We start from the raw sequence: 19,645 nt of genomic DNA, 5'->3' as shown, positions 1-19,645 counted from the left end.
AACTCTAAAGTAGTATTTTATTCTAATTTTAATCTCTGTTCCTAATTTGTTCAAATCAATGCACACCCAAGTCACGCTATCAAAAGACTATGATCAGAGTCTGGAAAGAGAAGGAAAATAACAACTCATACCCGTAAGGAGAGTACGGCCAAAAAATCTCTCTGCTGGAGAAATATTAATTCAAATCCGACTAACCATAATTCAAGGGTGGAGTTATGGGGCGTTATGGCTGACTGCAATCCAGTCCCTCTTAATTTCTAAATTGTTCTTTTTGTCTCCGCAAATGCGAAAAAGTAAATAGGAGTATCAGGAAGAATATGAGTGAGTATAAAACTTTACGAATTTTGACATCTCAAACAACTATAGTTTAGTATTTAAGCTCATATTCATCTGAGTTTAAACTTCCTCACTTAATCATAGGGTGTTTGATAATTGACTGTTGTCTGTTGTATTTTTGTATTTTAGTTGGCTTGTTTGACCAACTTAAAATGTTGGTTGTCTTTGTTGGCTTTTAAGCTAGCTGAAAAAGTTAGTTGTTTATGGAAATATTTGGTACATTTAAGTATTGATTGTTGGCTATTTATTAGAGAAAAAATGGATTAACATGCCAAAAACCAACAAAAAAATCTAACTAACTTAAAAATCATTTACAAATACTTTTTTTTAACCGTTTAACCAACCAACATGTATAAATCAAAAATCAACCAAAAAGGTAAATACCAAATACCCCACACGTCTTGTTGGAAATGAATTAAATTATGTAAATGTGTGAAACATGTCGATTCTCATTATTAGAGCTGAAAACAAAAAAAAAATGTCAATTTTCCCTCTCCTTCCTCCTCAACATCAATTATTATTTGCAACCACATAATTTTCCTTGGTGTCAAACTTAATTCCATTTCTCAATTAAAAAATCCAGATATCTCGGAGTTTTGCCTCCCTAGCCCAAATATCCTCATTTCCCTCTTTTCTCCCCTTTCTCTGTTTGCTTACTCATACAACACTCATACAACACTATAGATCCATCATATATGATATAACACACAATAAATACAAACAAAACCGTCTCAAATTAGTCTCTTTTATCACATTTATAATTTCTGATCCTTCCTTTTACTTTAATCACATTTCAGTTCATACAAACAAGCTTCAAATTTTAGCAAGATTAATACTTTATACTACATTATTTTTATGGTTTTATGAGGTTTTAAGATCTGAAAAAGGGTTTAATTTAAATCAATGGAGTTGCAAATGTTTGAAAGTAAATTTCTAACCTTTTCTAAAGAGGTTGGGTTTAGAAATTCTTACCCTAGTTCTCTTATTGGGGTACCTTCATATCCTAAGTCCTCTTCTTGTAAAGGTAAATTTCTCTCCTTGTTTTTGTTTTATTGATTGATTTGGGATTTGTAATGTAGTATTTCATATTTTTTAGGTTATTGGTATATTGGGTTTTAATTGTTTTGATTTATTGTAAAGTTTCCAGTGAGGTTGTATGTCATCATTTAAGTTTTTAGTAATTCTTTATTGAGACCATGTTATAAAAAAACTGTTGCTTTTTAACGATTTAAATTTCATTGTTTTTTTAAGAGACCGTCTATTCGAGAAACGCATTATACATGTATATATATATATGTTAAATAATTTAATTAATACGAATTAAAGAGAAAATAAGAATGTGAGCTTCTATTTTTATTTTTTATTATTATTTTTTTAATGTTTTTTCCTAATTAATACAAAAGTAGCTGTTTTTAACCATCAAAGGGTTAATTCCATCTCCCCTACCTAATTAAAGCAAGAATTAATAAATTCATGGGATCATTTTGATTTTTGCTGTGTTTATGTAGTAATTTGTTCAAGGGCAACAAATTCAACTACTAGTAACAAAGTAGTAGCTTCAAGGTTGCTTTTGGAAAGTAAGATTAATGGGATAAATGAAGTAATTTCAAGAACTTTGGAGTGTTTTGATGATGAGTATGGAGGAGTCATTGTGAACCCAGAAAAATTGCCCACTAATCCAAATGTTTTTGCTTCTTTACTTCAATCATCACTTTCTCAATGGACAATTAAGGTATGTTATAAATTCATTTTCTGATGATTAACTGTGGATTCCTTGGTAAATATTGTTGAATTTTGCTTGATTTTCATCTCAGGGCAAGAAAGGAATTTGGCTTAAATTGCCTTCAGAATATTCAGATCTTGTACCAATTGCAGTAAAGGTCAGTTTCACCTGTTCTGATTGGTGTTTATTGTGATAAATTTGTTATTACCTGCATTAGAAAGAATAGAGTTAGTTGCACCTAAAAACTCGACGAGGTTTCATCCTAAAACTAGTTGGTGATAGGAGGAGTAGCCCATCAAGCTTATCTGTTAGTCAACCTCCCTAATTGTTCGATGTGGAATCACATGTCAATTATTTTTCCAACATATCCATACTTTTAGGTCAAAGGGTTGTGTGAGGGGCGTAAAAGGATATAACATATCTCAAGCTTCAACTATGAACTTATACTTTTACTTGAGTTGATTTCATCACTCTTCCTCCAATAGAGAATTAATGCTCCTATAACCAAATAGAGTAGTATAATTGTCACTCTTTCCTATTATAGTAATGGCTTATGATTATTAGAATTTGCAGGGGCGGATTAAAAATTAACAAATGCTATGAAGGTCCTGTGCAATTTTAAAAATGATGATATTTTCTAACAATTTTGTATCTTTAAACACCTCACATATACAAATACAAAGTAATTTAACATTGAGGTCCCAATTTTTCGGAGCCCTATACGGTTAAACATGTTGAACATGCTCAGAACCTCCTATGAGAATTTGGAAAGAGGTTAAATCTGCATTATTAAGTGACAATATGAACTTTAACAGTATACAATTCAGTTTGATAAAAGTTTTGACATTTTTTTTGTATGATTAGTAAGATTTTACCAACATCAAATATGCCATGCCATCATGTGGAACAAAGATAGTTATAGCTGTTTCTATGGATGTAGGAAGGGTTCCAATATCATCATGCAGAAAGCGGGTATGTAATGTTAACTTATTGGATTCCTGAAGGGCCTTGTATGTTACCGGCCAATGCTTCACATCAAGTAGGGGTTGGAGGATTCGTTATCAACGACAACAATGAGGTTCTCGTTGTGCAAGAGAAGTATTGTGCTCCACCCTTTGTTGGCTTTTGGAAGATACCTACCGGTTTCATTCATGAGGTACGCTCAAACATTTGCTCTCCCTATGGTTATGAATGTTGTTGAAAGAGATGCTTATGTAAAGACGTGATGTTTTGTTTAATGAATAGTCAGAGGAGATATACACTGGTGCTGTTAGAGAAGTCAAGGAAGAAACTGGGGTAAGATACCTTTTTCACTATCTCTTCTAAGTTCTAACCATAGTTACCATAAAGGGAATACAATATATAAAATGAAAACAAAAACACAAAACATTAATATATAGTACTTTAATCAGTTGTAGATTGTATTTTGTAACATTTTTCCATTGGAACGTCAGTCTGAAGTTTGGGGAACGAAGTTCCCGAAACATCAATCTAGAGTTTTGGGATGAAATTTCCAGGACATGATTCGGTGGGAAGTTTTCGGTTTCTGGTGACTAGAGATTTCCTGACTCATACATAGGTGTATTTTACAAATGTATAGAAGTTGATTTTAGATTGATGCACATTTGCAGATTGATGCCGAGTTTGTAGAAGTAATTGCTTTCAGGTAATTAAATTGGCTCCATTCCCTTGCAAGTTGGTATTAGGGACCTAAGTTGGGTTGGTGAATGTTTCTTAACATGAACATCCCATTTTTTTAGGCACGCTCAGAACGTGGCTTTTGAAAAGTCGGATTTGTTTTTCATCTGCATGCTAAAGCCTCTTACAACTCAAATAACGGTGGATGATCACGAAATTGTAGCTGCCAAGGTATACACATTACAGTAACTATTATCCATCTGTCGCATATTAAATTTGATAGAGTATATAACATATCAGCTTAAACTTTTGGTTGAGTTGGTTCCTTGAGTATATAATGTCAAAGTTCATTATGACAAAAGGGTCATGGGTTAGCATTTTATCTAGCCCTCTTTTCAACTGGAAAGTTTAGCACTATGTATGATGATGGTATGTGCTGTAGCCACATTTCTAGCCATGAGGTTTCAATTTTCAACTTAAGTTTTTGGTTGAATTTGACAAATTTTAGTGTATAATTATGCTATTTAGACTACGAACGAGCACCAACAATCTAATTCGATTCTCATTTTCTATGGCACATCTATGCAGTGGATGCCTTTGGTTGAGTTTGTAAAGCAACCATGGATCCAAGAAGATAGCATGCTCAAGAAAGTGACCGACATTTTTATCGCAAAATTGGGTAAGAAATACTGTGGACTGTACGCGCATCACTTGATTTCCAAATTCGATGATCGATTATCCACATTGTATTATAATGTCGTCAACACCCAAGAGTCCAATTGTTTCGGAAGCTCATAAGTCCAAGGTCGAGTACACTAACTTCACATGATCGAAACTCCTTCAAGTTTCGTTCCAGCTATGTTAATGTGGACACGAGGCAGATGAAGCTTTCGGGTTTGGCATATATGCTAAATCGATAAAAATGTCGACTTGTATGTAGAAGATATTCTGAAATACTTCCAAGTAAATTTCCACTTAGATGAAGTATCATATATGAAAAGTGGTATTATCAGATGGATATATATTACTGTATTGTGTATCATGTAGATATGAATATGTATATATGAGTATATGACCCATTTCCTTTTGTTTGTTACTAAAGTCTGTCTTTTCTGCTTTTGCTTATCATTTGGTCCTCCCTTCAGATCTTTTTTCGCAATCTGAAACAGATATTTATAATGCACAAATTCTTATTAGAGACAGTCTATTTGAGAGATCATCCCTAATTGATCAGTCATTATTTTTAATTTAGTTAAACTTTAATGGGTTGGGCCTAAGAAACTCTCTCAGAAGACTGACTGATTTACATGAGGTAAGAAGGGGAAAGGAAATTGATTTTTCTATGGGCGGTGACTATAAGAATCAAACTCTTATCACAAGAGTAGACGGAAAAGTTTCAACCACAGGTCAACTCATAATTTATACTTCTATTTTTTTTAATCACACTTCTATATAGCAAATATTGAGGAAAGATGCAAGATAATAGTTCAACTGCTCGAGATGGTTTGAGCATGTGCAAAAATAAACGATTAAGAGCTAGTGAGAAAGATAGAAAGTTGAAATTTGGAGGACTTGAAAAGAGGGAGAGTAAGACCAAAGATGACTTAAAGGAGATGATTAAAAAGAGATTTAAAAGATTTAAATTTACAAGTTGAAATGGTAGAGAATTTAAATAAATGAAAAAAAATCCACGTAGACGATAAAAAATGATCTATTTAATTACGTAGACTACCTTAATCTTTTAGAATAAATTTTTTTTTTAAGAAAAAGATTTCAACATTACTAATACTATCATGTCCTCCTACATTACAAAATCTAAAATAAGAAAATTTCACCATTATGATAGCAAAATTATTAGGCCTGACTAACCATCTTTTCAAAATTTAATACCTTTTCTGTTTTAAAATACTTGCATCAAACATACTTTTGCACAATATAATATGTTTGTCGGATCGTTTATATTTAAAGTTATACATAACTAAAAATTATAAAAATTTAATAGTACGAAAATATATGACGAGACAAATAAAATAAAATGTCACATGACATAATTATATTTTTTCTCCTATAATAGCCGAAATACGATAAATATTGGAATGGAGGAAGTAGTTTCAAAGACATCAAATTCTCATAATTTCTTTCTTAATGCTCTATAGTCCATATTGCATTCAGTTCTAAGAGACATCAAATACTCACCATCCTTCTCTTACTAAAAGCCAAAAAAAAAAAATAAAAAAGTGTAGTACAATCACAGAATTTATCGTGGGCTTGTCTGAATAAAAGTAATTGCCTTGTCTCCGATCCACCTCATTTCTCACCCTAACTCCTCAAATTCTCTCATAAAATCTTTCAAAATTGTGGCCTGTGGGTCACCATTATAATTTTGGCATTAGGGTTTGTCGCACAATTGATCCCTAATCTATTCACCATTCTTTAGCATTATCTACTCCAATCTGAATTGCCTCATACCTCAATTCTGCTTGTAAAGGTAAACTTTTCATCTTTTTAGTTGTTTATTTATAACCCAATTCCCAATTTCCTGATTTTTGATTATTGTTATTGTTCTGCAGATGTATGATTAAAAAGTCTTGATTTCTATGAGGGTTTAAGTGGGAAGAGGCAAAATGGGGTTCAATTTGAGAAGCTGGGGTGGAAGAAAGGAGCAAAATGACAGTGGGAAAGAAAGAACTCCTTTATATTTGAATGTATATGATCTTACTCCTGTAAATGAATATTTGTATTGGTTTGGGCTTGGCATCTTTCACTCTGGTATTGAAGGTATTATATTTCAATTCTTGTTCTTTTTATGGTATTTCTTGATTCTTGATGTTAAACAGTTAAAGTAATTATACTAGTTTTTGCATCTGACTGATATTGTTAATATTTGGGAATTCAAATTTTGTTATTTGGTATTAGATTTTTTAAGGTGTTATGTGGATTGTAATGATTTTATCTCTAGGGAAAATTCTAGTTATTGGGTGGTATTGATTTGTAAATAGTTAGTGAAAAGGAAGTCTATGGTTTAGTAGTCATGGGTTTTGTTATCAATTTGTAAATCTAGATATGTTACTCCTTCCGTCCCTTTATATTCATTATATAGGGGCTAAAATTGTGAGAGATTTTTAGTCGTAGGGTAGCAAATCTTAAGGGGCTGAGGGATTATTAAGCTAGGTTTCCTCCTATTTCTAATGTATTGGTGAGTTTATCTTTTTGAGAAGTGTTAAGTGTAGTCATTGTACATTTGTGATGGATCAACTATTTACATTCATTTAAAAATAAGTGGAACAGTGTTGTGGGTTCTTAAATAAAGGATATGAAATCAATATGGATATGCTCAGTATAAGAACAATACCCTCGATTATAGCTAGGTCATTTTTGCGCTCGTCCTAATCCTTAGCATCTAATATAACCATGGTTATCTTAGGAAGGACCTTTGATTGTGTTGGAAATTCTGCATTTTATTTGGTAAAGTATGTAGAAAAAGGTGTCTGTAAACAACCTTGTCCATTTGTTACGTTTTACACAGACTTCATGAGTATTGTTGGACACATGCTTCAAATTGACTTTTACTACTATTTCATGAAAAGTTTTCATTCTGTTGATCAAAAGAGGCGTCGAGGGTCCACTATCCGAAGTAATTGTAAGGATTTATTGTGGGCACATGAAAAGATATGTTCAGAGTCAAAGGACATAGATTTGTACAATACCAACTAAGCTAATCTATTTAGCTATTTCAAACGTATTCCTTGTGGCCTTTCGGATCATTTCAGATGAAGAGAAACATTCTTAAGCATGATGAAAAAAATCTCTTGCATCACTATATTGGGACCATACTGTTAAGGCTTTTTTGAACTTACCACAACCTGAGACAACCGCAAAAGCTATCCACATTGGCTGCGAAAACTGTTTGGCTACTGCTACCACAAACCTAACAAGCATTTTTGCACTGTATCCTTAATACTCTTTTATGATATGGTGTGTAGCATTGCAGATGCTAACAAGCATTTTTTAAACTTACGAGCATTGTGTAGCATAGCTGTATAGGTTAATGACACACGTTTTTCCTTTGTGTTTGGATAGTCTTTGTTTAGTGCCATTCAAAAGGAACTACTTGCAACATGCAGAATCAATAGTTGCATATAGTATTTGGGATCTAGGCTTTGGTTGTGTTCTTGTCATAAATTGGCATCTACTATTTTGGGTGGATTTGGAAAAGGTTTATCACATTTGGTAACATAGTAGTAGGTCAATAAACATATTCATGCTCAATTGGAGTGGTGGAGAGGGATAAGATAAGGACAGCTATTATTAAAGCTATTGCCTATCATCATATAAGTTATGACTATGATGAACCCTTTTGGGAAGTTGGGATAGCCTGACTGCCTGTGTTGCATGAATCTGTGGGTTGGATACTAACAGAACAAATTGGACATTAATGGGGTTCGGTGGTTCTTTCTTACATTGGCACAACCCTATATGAGCAGATAAATGTGACTATTTCTGAAAGTTTAAAGCAGAAACCATCTGCAAGAGTCTAAACAAGTAATTGTAGTTGTACAACATTTTATTACCCCAATATCATTAAGTGAATCTCACTTAAGGTGGGGTTTGGGAGGGTCGGATGTACGCAACCTAGACATTTAATGATAAAACTAACAAAGTGGTTATTTCCAATTTACCCTTGGGGGCAAACGTCATATGCTACCCCCTTAGTTTTCAGTCGCACCGAGGTGCAAAAGGTCTTTTTTCCGAGGTGTAAGGTGAAGGCCACAGTGGTGTTTGCAAGTGTTTGTAATTGCCCGTTAATGATAAAAATAACAAGTGATGGTAGTTGTACAACAATAACAGGTAGAACCTTTTATTTACAAGTGTTTGTTCTTGACTTTATCATATGCTAAAAATGTTGCTACTAATCTTTTTTTATGTGGATTCTAATGCTAACCTGGGATGCAGTACATGGCATGGAGTATGGTTTTGGAGCTCATGAGTTTCCTACCAGTGGTGTGTTTGAGGTTGAACCAAGGAACTGCCCTGGATTTACATTTAGAAAGGCAATATCTCTCGGCAGCACAGACATGTCACGTACGGAGTTCCGATCATTCATGCATCGCCTTGCTTCAAAGTATCATGGGGACTCATATCACTTGATTGCAAAGAACTGCAACCATTTCAGTGATGAAGTCTGTTTGCATCTGACTGGAAAATCTGTCCCTGGATGGGTTAATCGACTTGCTCGTCTGGGTAATTATTTTCCTGCCTGCTTTATGCATCACTTTAAAGCTGTATAATGTGATTAAGATCGTGGATTCTATTATTAGATAGTAGACGACAACTTAATCAGTCATTAGATTATGATTTTTCCCCATGAACTATAATCGTAGGCAACATTCCTGGCTGCCTATCTAGTAACTCATAACCCAAGGTGGGGTTTACAGCTCGGGTGCATGTAATTTGTCGACTCTGGATTATAATGCAACAATTATGTTCATATATAATAGTGAAAAAGATCCGCTTTTTTCATTTGGTATGAACAAGCAATGTACGGACTTAAAAGTCTTGAAACTAAGGAACTTAGATCAATAATGTTTCTGAAATACTTGTGAGTATTTCCTTTTCTAAAACAATTCTCCTTAAGCTGCAGGTTCGTTTTTCAACTGCCTACTGCCGGAGCATATTCAAGTAGCAGCTGTCCGACAGCGTCCTGATCTTACTACATGCTCCAGTAAAGTGTACTTATGATATGTTGATGATCTTCCTTTTCTTTTTTCCTTGAACCATTGGTAATGCATTTGAAATTTAATTGGATCAATGGTGAAGGGAAAGATATATTTTGTTAAATTAATCATTTATTGTTCAGTAAGTATTTAATTATCCGCAAATTCTTGTATGAGACGGTTTCATACAAGATGGAGTGTTAATTATTTACTTGTTTAGTTTTCAGATGGAACTAGAATGATTTCACGTTAATCTCCATGGTCTCAAAAAGTTATAGGCTACACTTTATTTCAGACCTACCATAGGAATAGGCGATTTTCTATTTATTATCCTGAAACTTTAGATGTATCCATTAGCCCGTTGTGGTACCCACCACCAATAATTCATACAAAAAACTAGTATATTTGAATTTGCCGCATTTGTTTGAGCAACTATTCTCGTGAGAGACCGTCTCCCAAAGAGACAACCTCAAAACAAGTACACATTCTTATTTTTCTCTTTAATATTAATTGGGCTATTTAGCCCATATATCTAATGCGTCTCTCGGAGAGACCGTTTCTGACAACAATTTGTGTTTTTTGAGAGAACTTTCGAGTGTCAATTGAGCAAAATCAAAGGGGTAGACTATAGAGGTATTAGGTTTGTAGGGTGTTCTTTTGCTTTATCTATAATGATTGTTCTCGCTTGTACTGTTTTGTTAGTTTCTAACTTGCCTTATTGATTTTATATTGATTTGGGTGTTGGATTATTAGATGACGGGTCAGCGTCTCCAGCGTCATCATCGATTGATAGCGAGGAGGATATTGATGATCCAGATCATCTCCTACTACTACCGACCTCCTCTGCAGACGTGGCATTTTTGCAGGAAAAACCGGTTCTAATGACCAGAGAAATGGTTTAAATTGATAGTGAGGAGGATATCGATTATCCTGATTCCTGCATTTCACACTTATTGGGTGTTAAATCTGTTGTAGAAGTAAATTATGCTCACAATTGTACTATAATTATTATATACAGCCAATACAGAAATTTGATCGTTTCTATAATCTCGTAAGATAATGTACTATGTTGCTACGAGGTTTATGGTGAGTGTTCTGCATGACGAAGGGGAAGCTCTGTGCACAAAAAATTTCTGCAGAGGGTCCGGGGAAGGGTTCCACAACACCGCAAGGCTGTAATGGAGGCAAATAGTATCATTCATTTCTGCAAGAAGCTGCTTCTAGGACTTGAATCAGTGGCCTTTCGGTCACACTACAACATGTAAACTGGTGCACCAACACTCTCCTCTTTAGTATTTTGCTTGAAACATCTATATTCTAGATTACTTAGCTAGACTCAATGTAAAACATCCTTGTTCTTGGCTTATCCCTGTATATTAGAGTATATGGGGGATTAACTCTTTGAAGAAAAGAAATTATATCCTTACTTTTTTGTGTAGTTCATTTTTGATGGAGTTAATGATTTGTAGTTATTTTGTTTTAGATTATACTGAATTGTAGTAAATCGATTCATTAATTTTTATCTATGTGAAGTTATCGATGATGTTTGAAGTAAATCAAAAATAACTTTTTTGTTAATACAGGAGTAAGGTTATAGGTAGTTGATATTCTCAAATCCTGACCGAAGATGATTACCGCCTTTAGTTGGTTATCCTTTTGCTTTTGGTGTTATGGTATATGGATGTCTTGCTACTCCTTGTAATTTTGATTTGGTTGAGAGCAAGTTTTCCATTTGGTTTGGTTTTAGTCTAAGAACGAAAACAGGTTTTGTTCTGTTTAGAATCGATCTAAGAAAAAAATTATAACCCAAATCAAATTTTTGCCCTTAGTTGACATGAGGTGTGGTGATCACCAATACCAATATGATGTTGACTCGAGTCGTGAATGTTGACTCTACTCTGACAACCTATGATATTAGTCTGAAAATGTAAATAATTAAATCCGCAACAAATTTGTTATGCCCTAAGCTTAACTTTACTCAATAGAAGTCCAAGAAATCATTGATTTGAAGTAACACAAGATCCCACTTAATCCAACTTATAATCATCACGATACATATATGAACTAACGTGTATAAACCCAATACACAACTTAATCCAATCTAATTACTCGATAGATATTCGACAAAACATTGATATAAAGTAATGCAAGATATGCCTTAAACCTACTTGATAAATGAATTCAATTTGGTATGCATAAGCGAAGGCAAGAGGATATCAGTTTCTCCATATTTAAACATTTGTTACCTCAACTAGCAATTTCAGACATCATTTGGTTATATACCAAATTACGACAGTGAAAATATGGCTAAAAGTTTCTTAGCAAGTCGCCCTAAAATTACGGCAACATTTTCCCTTCTTGTGTGAAGACTGAAGACAAGACTCAACCCAACTCCTAATATTGTTCACAAGTTAGGGTGATATTAATATTCATAGTTTCATCAAGTTATTTTTAGGTCAGAGTTTTAAAAGCTTCAAAAACACACTAAGATGTTTGGTTGTTGGTATTAAATAGTGAGAATGATGATGGAAAATTTGTGTAAAGTGGGATTTTATTTTGACAAATTTAATGTATGTAATTGTTTTTCTTCAATCAACTCATTTTCTTCACAAAATTCATTCTACAATGTATGACCGTTTGACGAGGTTGTAATATGTGGTAATGAGAAATTGTGAACATAAAACGTTTTTATGATTAAAGTTTCATTACCTTAGGAATGACATTGTACGTTTTACGAAAATTTACACATCAAATAACTCTCATTAGTACTATTTAGTACCAATAACTAAATAAGTTGTTTCAATTTAGGAAGTTTCTAAATAACTTAATTGGTTGTTATTTGTTAGTGTTTTAGTTTAATTACAAACTAAGTATGCAATATACCTATGAGTTATGATTATCTAGATTGACTATAAGAACTTAGTTGATCGGATATGTCTGTTAATAAGTTACTCGTTTAGCTAACGTAAAAGTCAACAAAAACAACTAATATTTTTCATTAACAAAGCAAGCTAACTAAACTAATCAACAATCAACAACTAACTATCAACAACTAATTTAATGACTCAATTCAATGAAACTCGAAGTGATACTTGATCGAGAGTCGAGACACAACATGATCAAAATCTAAAGGACTCAAATTTTATTTACTCAACTTAATGTAACTCAAATAAATATTCGATATAATTCTATAACATATTTTTCCTATCTATTTTAATTTTTCTTGTTTTTACTTTGAGTATTATAACTAATTTTACTTCATCTTCTTGTTCAAGAATAAAACTTTTCACTTTCTCTAAATCTTATTTATCGGATCATTTGTTCAATTATCAATAAGTTTAACAATAGAGCATATAGTGACATTATATTCTAGAAGTATTTAATTACGTTACTCCATCTCTTTAAAAATCTCATATAAAAAATCTGTCTTTTGACGTCTACTCGTAGCAGTCAAATAAAATTCTCATTGATTTACAGCATCTGGAAAGGAAACGAACAAGTAGTGACTTGTTGGTTTCTGATTTCTTCTTCATTTAATTTTTGTCACAGATGACACAACCCAACTGTGAAAACTGATAACAACCTTTCATCCAAATTTAATATCAAGTACCCATTTCAAGAAATTAAATCCCCAATCAAATAGATTAAACCCTTTTTTCTGTATTTCTTAATCCCATTTCCCAAACAAAATTTCCAAACTTGTTGGCAAGAAATAAAAAAAAAAATGAGATTTTTAACACCCCTTTTCACCTTAATCTTTGCCATAATCTTTGTTCCTTTGTCTCATTCTCTTCCTTTCATTGTACTCCATGGTACCCATCTTATTCCCTATCTTTTTATGCGTACTTTACTTTAATTAAGGTTACATGTTCTTTGTACTGTTTTGTTGTGTTGAAACATTCGAAAGTTTCAATCTTTGGATTGGACATTGTGTTTATTTTGACATTCCGTAGTGCCCTTTTGTTTGACTTTTATGTTCATGTTTTGTGATTACGAAAGCTAAGATGTGGGATTAAGTTTTTATTTATCAAATTTTAGGGTTTTTGTTGTAATACTGTTTCACCATTCTTCTGTCATGTTATCGAGTTGTAATTAGGTTTTTTCTTGGGAATATTCTATTGTTTTCTGATTGTATGTGGTTTGGTTACTGGTAATAGTAATTTAGAATGATTTGTTGAGGATATAATGTGATATTTGGTGTTTTCTGGACTGCAATTGTGATTAAGAAAATGGGTTATGAGATGGGGAAGGGGGCGAATTCATGTGATTTGCGGTTGAGTGGGTAGTAATTAGTTTAATTTGTTAAGATTATGAATCTTCCATTTGGACAATATGATTGTCTTTGTAGAGTTCTTAATTTCTATGCAAGTTGAGATTTTGAGGTTCGTGAGCACTTTAATGGATGATTTAACCCATGTTTGAAGATGCTTGTTTGAAATGATAATCATCAGCAATTGATAGGTCGAATGAAGCGCACCGTATTAGAAAATTTGGGTATTTATGTGAGACTTAATGGAAAGAAATGCCATTGTCTTACAATGACATTGTAAAGAATTACCGGGTTTATAGATGGTTGTTGTATGGGATTTCATTTGTGAATAGGTTGATGATTGATAATGAATTTGAATTTGGAATGTGTATGGATTTTCATCTTGTTGTTGGGTGGATGAATTCTGATGGGAAAGGTTATTGGAATGTTCATGGATGGTGAAGTGAGGTTGTTAGTACTCCATGCACATGAGCATAAAAAAGGAAGGCGCCCATATAGTTACAATTTTTACAGCATTGTTGTACAAGTTTGTCTCTTAAATTATAATGTGAAGGGTTAAGGGGCAAGAGAAATTGTTTTTGTTGATTGTATTCTTTTTGAAGTTTCTTTTTTTTTGGTGTGATATGGGCAAAACAAGTACGCAGTACTAGTTAGTTAGCATCTACCTTTTTTTGGCTTGGAACTACTATTTTCTTGTCGTATGGAAATTGGAATGGATCCTTTTGTACTTTGAACATCTTTTTAATTGATTAAGTAACTTAGTAATACACAGCAAAGGACAAAGGATGTAATGAAACCTTACAGTTTCTTTTGGCCTTCTTATGTTGATTGTACTAAGATTCGTTTTCATGTGCACCAAGAGTTTCTTGACCCACAAGTTCATTTCCGTCTTATCCAATATTTTCTTGACCTACAAACAAATTCACTTTTTACCTTGATTCTGATGCTCTAATTTAAAGATTTTTTATTCCTTTTTTTGCCGTTTGATGTTTTGATTTTCACTAAAATTTGAATTGATATAAATTGGTAGGATTATGTATCAACACCCTTTGAGCATAATTTGATTTTCTGAATGGGAAGCATTTTTAATACAAGGTTAAGACTTTGATGAGATCAAGACTTTGCCATTGTTATATACAAAATTCAATTTGAAATCAACTTTTTTCAATGATCGTCTTCATAGTGACTAATAGTCCAAAGAGATTATTCTTCAGTCCCTATGTTATTCTATGGGTTGCTTTGTTTGAGTCATATTTTGCCCATTCGTTAAATTGAGTTCGGTTTTATTTCGTTAGATTTGTAGTTCCATTTTCCTTTCTCAGTTTGGATACTGTTTCTAATCATGTAGGCATTGGAGATAAATGCTCCAATCGTGGAATGAAGCACTTTACTGAAAGCTTAAGTGAGTGGTCAGCATCAAAAGGATATTGTGTGTACGTTCTATCTCTCTCTCCGGGGTCTCCATTTTTTCATCCATATGCACAGGGTTCTTTTTAGATGTTGTGATCTGTGTTGCTACTTGCCACTGTTTTTTGTTCGCGTTTTTTGCTTGCCAAATTATGCTTACTGCACTATAATGTCTTCGGGGTCTCAATCAAGCAGTGTTTCATATGTTTGCACCTATCTTTTTTTACTTGAGAACTATGAATTCTGTTGCTAGTAAATGAAAGGTTGACAGATTCAGGATGAGAGCTGTTCTTTCTTACTTTGACTGTAGCCAGAACTCTTGTAGGATATTACAAATCGACAATTGTGCAGTAGACGATATTAGTATCAGGTAGATGTTTGTAATGCTTGTCAATTGTTTGGAGGTAAGTGAAAGGGGTGGGGGTGTTGGTTAAGTTAGCTTGTTTTGACAACATTGGTTTTTTTGTTAGTTGTTGAGTAAGTTGTTATGGATGGATATGTTTGGTAAAAATTAGTTTCGTCTGTAGAGTGTTTATTAGAGAAAAATAGATCAAAAAGGCAAAAAACCATGAAAAATTTACTCATTGTACTTTTATAATTTTGACTTAAAAACCGTATACCAAATACTTTTTTTGGTTGTTTGACTAGCCAAAAGTTAAAAGTCAACCAAAAATCCATTTGTCAAACACACACCCAAAGACTCTCTGAGGATAGCAAAGCTGGGATAGCATCTCACTATTAACGCCTTGGTTCCCTAATTATCATTTTAAGAAAAGTGTTGCATCTCAACTAATCGGCGTGATATGTCGGATATGATGATGATGATATTTCCATCTAAACTAGTGTAGTGGATGTGTGGGCACCATAAGGATAGTTCGTCTTGATCTCCTTTATGTGTTAAAAGAAACTTGCAGTCCTTTTATTGGTTATGTAAACTTGTGCTGCTTTCATTTTGTGATCACTTGGTTCAATTATTAGTGCTTTTTCTAGCCTTTGGGCATCGTTGTGAAATTTTGATATGTAATGAAGGTCTATACTATAAACTTGACTTTTTTTCTTCTAATGATTCATCCTTTGTTGGCCTTAATTTCTATTCTTTTATTCTGTTAAAAAATAATGGTGTGACTGTGCGACGCTTTCTACACTTTCTATTTATGTAGTTGATTACTCACAAGGTCATTTTTTGGTTAATCACGGTGCTCAGTGAAATTGGTAATGGAGGCTGGGATTCCTGGTTTATGCCTCTTGATGAACAGGTAGAGAACAAGAAAATGAACCCTTCAAAACATTTGATATATATTTTTCTATTGCACGACACCACATTCTAAACTGTTTGTTTACGCCTTGCAGGCACAAGTTGTTTGTAAGAAGGTGAGAAAGCTGTCGGCATTTACCCGCAACTTGCGTGCTTGAAATATTACTTACGATCTGTTTTGGTTGGTATTGGTCTATAGGTGAAAAAAATGAAAGAACTCCGTGCTGGTTACAACATAGTTGGTCTGTCCCAGGTAATATCTTGTACATATGCACTAATGCGCTAATATTCTAAAGCAACTGGAATATGAAATCATGCATCATGCTTTATTGTACATAAGACGGTGCCAACTCTATTTCTAATATTTTTGGACGCGAACATTCCCATCGAGATTTTTAACATTTGTGCTTTTGTGTTCCAGGGCAACTTGATTGGACGAGCTGTTGTAGAGTTCTGTGAAGGAGGGCCACCGGTAAGTGAAAACAAATTGGTAGTATTTTAGTGAATGTTTTTATCATCGTTGCTGATTTTGAACTATCGTATATACGCATATGTAATACAACTTACAGAAAACCATGAGTTTTCTACACATTCTAACAAATTCCATTTTTACATTTTGGTAATGTCTTGTTTTGTGTATCTTGCACTAACAGCTGATCTCAATCATCTGTGCTCAAGACAGCTATGTATTAGGCATGAAAATCTTTACATTGGTTTTGCTCGTAATGTTAACACTCGAGACTAACACTAGTTTAATGCTTAAAACAGGTTAAGAACTTCATCTCATTAGGGGGTCCTCATGCTGGCATTGCTTCAGTTCCTCTTTGTGGTGTAAGTTTTTTTTTTTCTTTTCCTGTTTCATCTTTTTGCTATCACCTCATGTACTTTGAAACTCGATTGCATTTATGGAGAACCATTGTGCTACGGAGATATCCTTGCTTACTGAAGACCCTTTTGTGTAATTATTTAATCTTCGAGACTGATTGCTTAGTAATATCTAATGAAATCAATTTATCCTTTTTAGAGTTATTTTTATTTTGGTTCCTTATTTCGATAGACCAGAGATTTATAGTTCTTTGGTTTCAAATTATACTTATATATATTAAAATGACTCATTATACAATATGCACTTCTTATTTATATGAAGCTGATAATGATATTTTTATCAAGAGGTCAATCAGAAACAACCTCTTTGTTATCACCAACAAGAGTAAGGTTGTGTACATCCGACCTCCAACCTCCGCTTACGTGGGAGCTCTGAATTTGGCAGTGGTTGATATGACGATATCTGTTTGCAGAGCGGTATTTTCTGTGTTCTTGCTGATGCACTTATCAAGGGTGAAGTTTATTCTGATTACGTTCAGGTGACTACTGCTATTGTTATGTTGAATAAACATCATTTTGCTGCTAAGAGTTGTATATTCCCTTTGCTGTTTCTGAGATTAATCTTATATAATTGCAGAATAATTTTGCTCCCAGCGGTTACCTTAAAATCCCGAGTGTGAGTATATATCACTGTGTCTGTTTGTTACTTCCCGGTCCCTAAATAAATTGACTTTTAGAATTTTTGTGCTGTTTTTTCCAGAATATGAATGGCTACTTAGATAAATGTAAATTTCTCCCAAAGCTTAACAATGAAATTCCCGAGGAAAGAAACTCAACTTACAAGGAGCGTTTTAGCAGCTTAGAAAATTTAGTGCTAATTATGGTAAGTTAGAATACAGTCTAGTTCCGTTATATTTCATCGTTGTTTTAAATTGGAGTGTTTGAATGCGATTCAATAAAATGACATATCTTTTACCATTGCAGTTTGAACATGACACTGTTTTAGTACCCAAAGAAACATCATGGTTTGGATACTATCCTGATGGCGCTTTTAGTCCTTTGTTAACTCCTCAAGAGGTATATATTTGCTAAGTTTTCTATAGAAGCGTCTATACTTCTCAATCTTATTTAATCATAAACATAAGATCCGGATGGCGCTTTTAGTCCTTTGTTGCAATATATTGGGGCTGTATATCATACAATGCTATAAAAGAACTGTAAAATTCCAAATGTCGCTTTTATAGAACTTTGCCAAATAGGACATATGTTGATTTCGAGACAATTTTATTTTTTCAAAATCATTAATTTCACAAAAATAATTTCAATTAACAAATTATTATGTTTTATAAAAACTTATATCAAATATTACATTTTATTAATATTATAAGTTGATTACTATAAGTGCAATTGCATTTTTCTTTAAAATTTATATTTATATTTATTTTCATATTAACAACCTTCGTGCGTTGCACGAGTTTGTATACTAGTTTTCTATAATTTAGACTATTATTTTCTTTGTCAATTATTATGGCCTTTCGGGCGAATAGTAGTCAGGCTGGGGGGAGCTGGGAACGGACATTTAGACAAATGTTCTGTTAGTTATAGGATTACATCTTACTATCAGCTGGCTGAAGGGATAGTGCAAAAATTCGGTTTTGGTCAGTATTGGTACCGGTTGCAAAATGGATGGTTTTTCGGTTGTGTCGGCTTATATTTTGGTTGTGGTAAGCTTAAGTACCTATATGATACGGCTGTGATACAATGATGCAGACTTTCATGATAATTCAAACCCAATGCCCATCCCAGCCCCAACAGGCCAACCTATGGCTGTGAAATGACCCTCGTTTGGGTTGAGACATGATCCAGATGATCAGCTCCAAAACTCCTCAGAAATTTTTGCTTCCTGTATTTCGTTATTTTGATTCTACAGTGAATCGGTTTGACAATCATCTACTACTTCTACAGACTAAGCTTTACATTGAAGATTGGATTGGTTTGAGAACCCTTGATGAAGCCGGTAAAGTTAAGTTCGTTAGCGTGGCTGGAAATCATCTCGGAATCTCAAAAGAGGATATGAAGAAGCACATTGTCCCCTACTTGACAAGTCAAGATTCGAGGTCATACAACTATAAGATCAAATACGCGCATGGAAGGCCAAAGCCCTCAAATTCGCTAGAATTTTCCTCAAAGGGTTCATCCATATACAATCGGCCATTCGTAGCCATTTAGTGATTCTTTCGGGGTGCTCAGGGGAAGTGATAAGGATCAGTAAATGTATGGGTCTATGAACTACCACGGCCATGGAAGGTCTCGTACGATTCCTATTCTATTGTTTGCTTATTAATTGTGTATAGTTATTCAAAATCACAGGTATGGTGGAACTTTTAGACTACATAATACTCTGTATCTGACTATAAGATATTATACTCCTAATAGATAAATAATTTTCTTATGTACAAGCTGAAAAACTTCATTGT

General features: G+C 33.6%; 3 protein-coding genes across 5 annotated transcripts in view; all 3 read left to right on the top strand.

Moving 5' to 3' along the window:
• Positions 1-801: 801 nt before the first annotated feature.
• LOC130800718 (nudix hydrolase 8) lies at positions 802-4,798 on the top strand. Its single transcript, XM_057664319.1, has 8 exons — positions 802-1,360; positions 1,845-2,068; positions 2,151-2,216; positions 3,000-3,215; positions 3,305-3,355; positions 3,691-3,725; positions 3,820-3,928; positions 4,286-4,798. Exons 1-8 carry the CDS (start codon positions 1,240-1,242, stop codon positions 4,493-4,495), a joined length of 1,032 nt encoding a protein of 343 aa, XP_057520302.1. The 5' UTR covers positions 802-1,239; the 3' UTR covers positions 4,496-4,798.
• Positions 4,799-5,846: 1,048 nt separating this feature from the next.
• Positions 5,847-10,854, top strand: LOC130800716 (deSI-like protein At4g17486). 3 transcript variants are annotated; one of them, XM_057664316.1, is made up of 5 exons: positions 5,847-6,185; positions 6,268-6,475; positions 8,651-8,938; positions 9,333-9,419; positions 10,165-10,854. In XM_057664316.1, exons 2-5 carry the CDS (start codon positions 6,322-6,324, stop codon positions 10,311-10,313), a joined length of 678 nt encoding a protein of 225 aa, XP_057520299.1. In that variant the 5' UTR covers positions 5,847-6,185; positions 6,268-6,321; the 3' UTR covers positions 10,314-10,854. The 3 variants fall into 3 exon arrangements, with proteins under 3 accessions (XP_057520299.1, XP_057520300.1, XP_057520301.1); XM_057664317.1 differs by having other exon boundaries at positions 5,855-6,185; positions 9,339-9,419; XM_057664318.1 differs by having other exon boundaries at positions 5,862-6,185; positions 9,333-9,477; positions 10,165-10,302.
• A 1,953-nt stretch (positions 10,855-12,807) lies between these two features.
• The window catches only part of LOC130800714 (uncharacterized), a 6,897-nt gene continuing 59 nt past the window's right edge, over positions 12,808-19,645 (top strand). The window contains exons 1-12 of the mRNA XM_057664315.1: positions 12,808-13,223; positions 15,030-15,114; positions 16,293-16,344; positions 16,439-16,459; positions 16,543-16,596; positions 16,765-16,815; positions 17,112-17,174; positions 17,642-17,707; positions 17,806-17,844; positions 17,929-18,051; positions 18,153-18,245; positions 19,134-19,645. The exon at positions 19,134-19,645 is cut by the window's right edge and continues 59 nt beyond it. Coding sequence (XP_057520298.1) covers positions 13,136-13,223; positions 15,030-15,114; positions 16,293-16,344; positions 16,439-16,459; positions 16,543-16,596; positions 16,765-16,815; positions 17,112-17,174; positions 17,642-17,707; positions 17,806-17,844; positions 17,929-18,051; positions 18,153-18,245; positions 19,134-19,397 — 999 coding nt within the window. The 5' untranslated portion in view covers positions 12,808-13,135 and the 3' untranslated portion in view covers positions 19,398-19,645. The remainder of the gene's footprint in view (positions 13,224-15,029; positions 15,115-16,292; positions 16,345-16,438; positions 16,460-16,542; positions 16,597-16,764; positions 16,816-17,111; positions 17,175-17,641; positions 17,708-17,805; positions 17,845-17,928; positions 18,052-18,152; positions 18,246-19,133) is intronic.

Source organism: Amaranthus tricolor, chromosome 15, assembly GCF_026212465.1.
Source record: "Amaranthus tricolor cultivar Red isolate AtriRed21 chromosome 15, ASM2621246v1, whole genome shotgun sequence".
In the NCBI taxonomy this organism is placed as follows: Eukaryota; Viridiplantae; Streptophyta; class Magnoliopsida; order Caryophyllales; family Amaranthaceae; genus Amaranthus; species Amaranthus tricolor.
The sequence above is the reverse complement of the archived record's forward strand: the minus strand, read 5'-3'. Positions and strand labels throughout refer to the sequence as shown.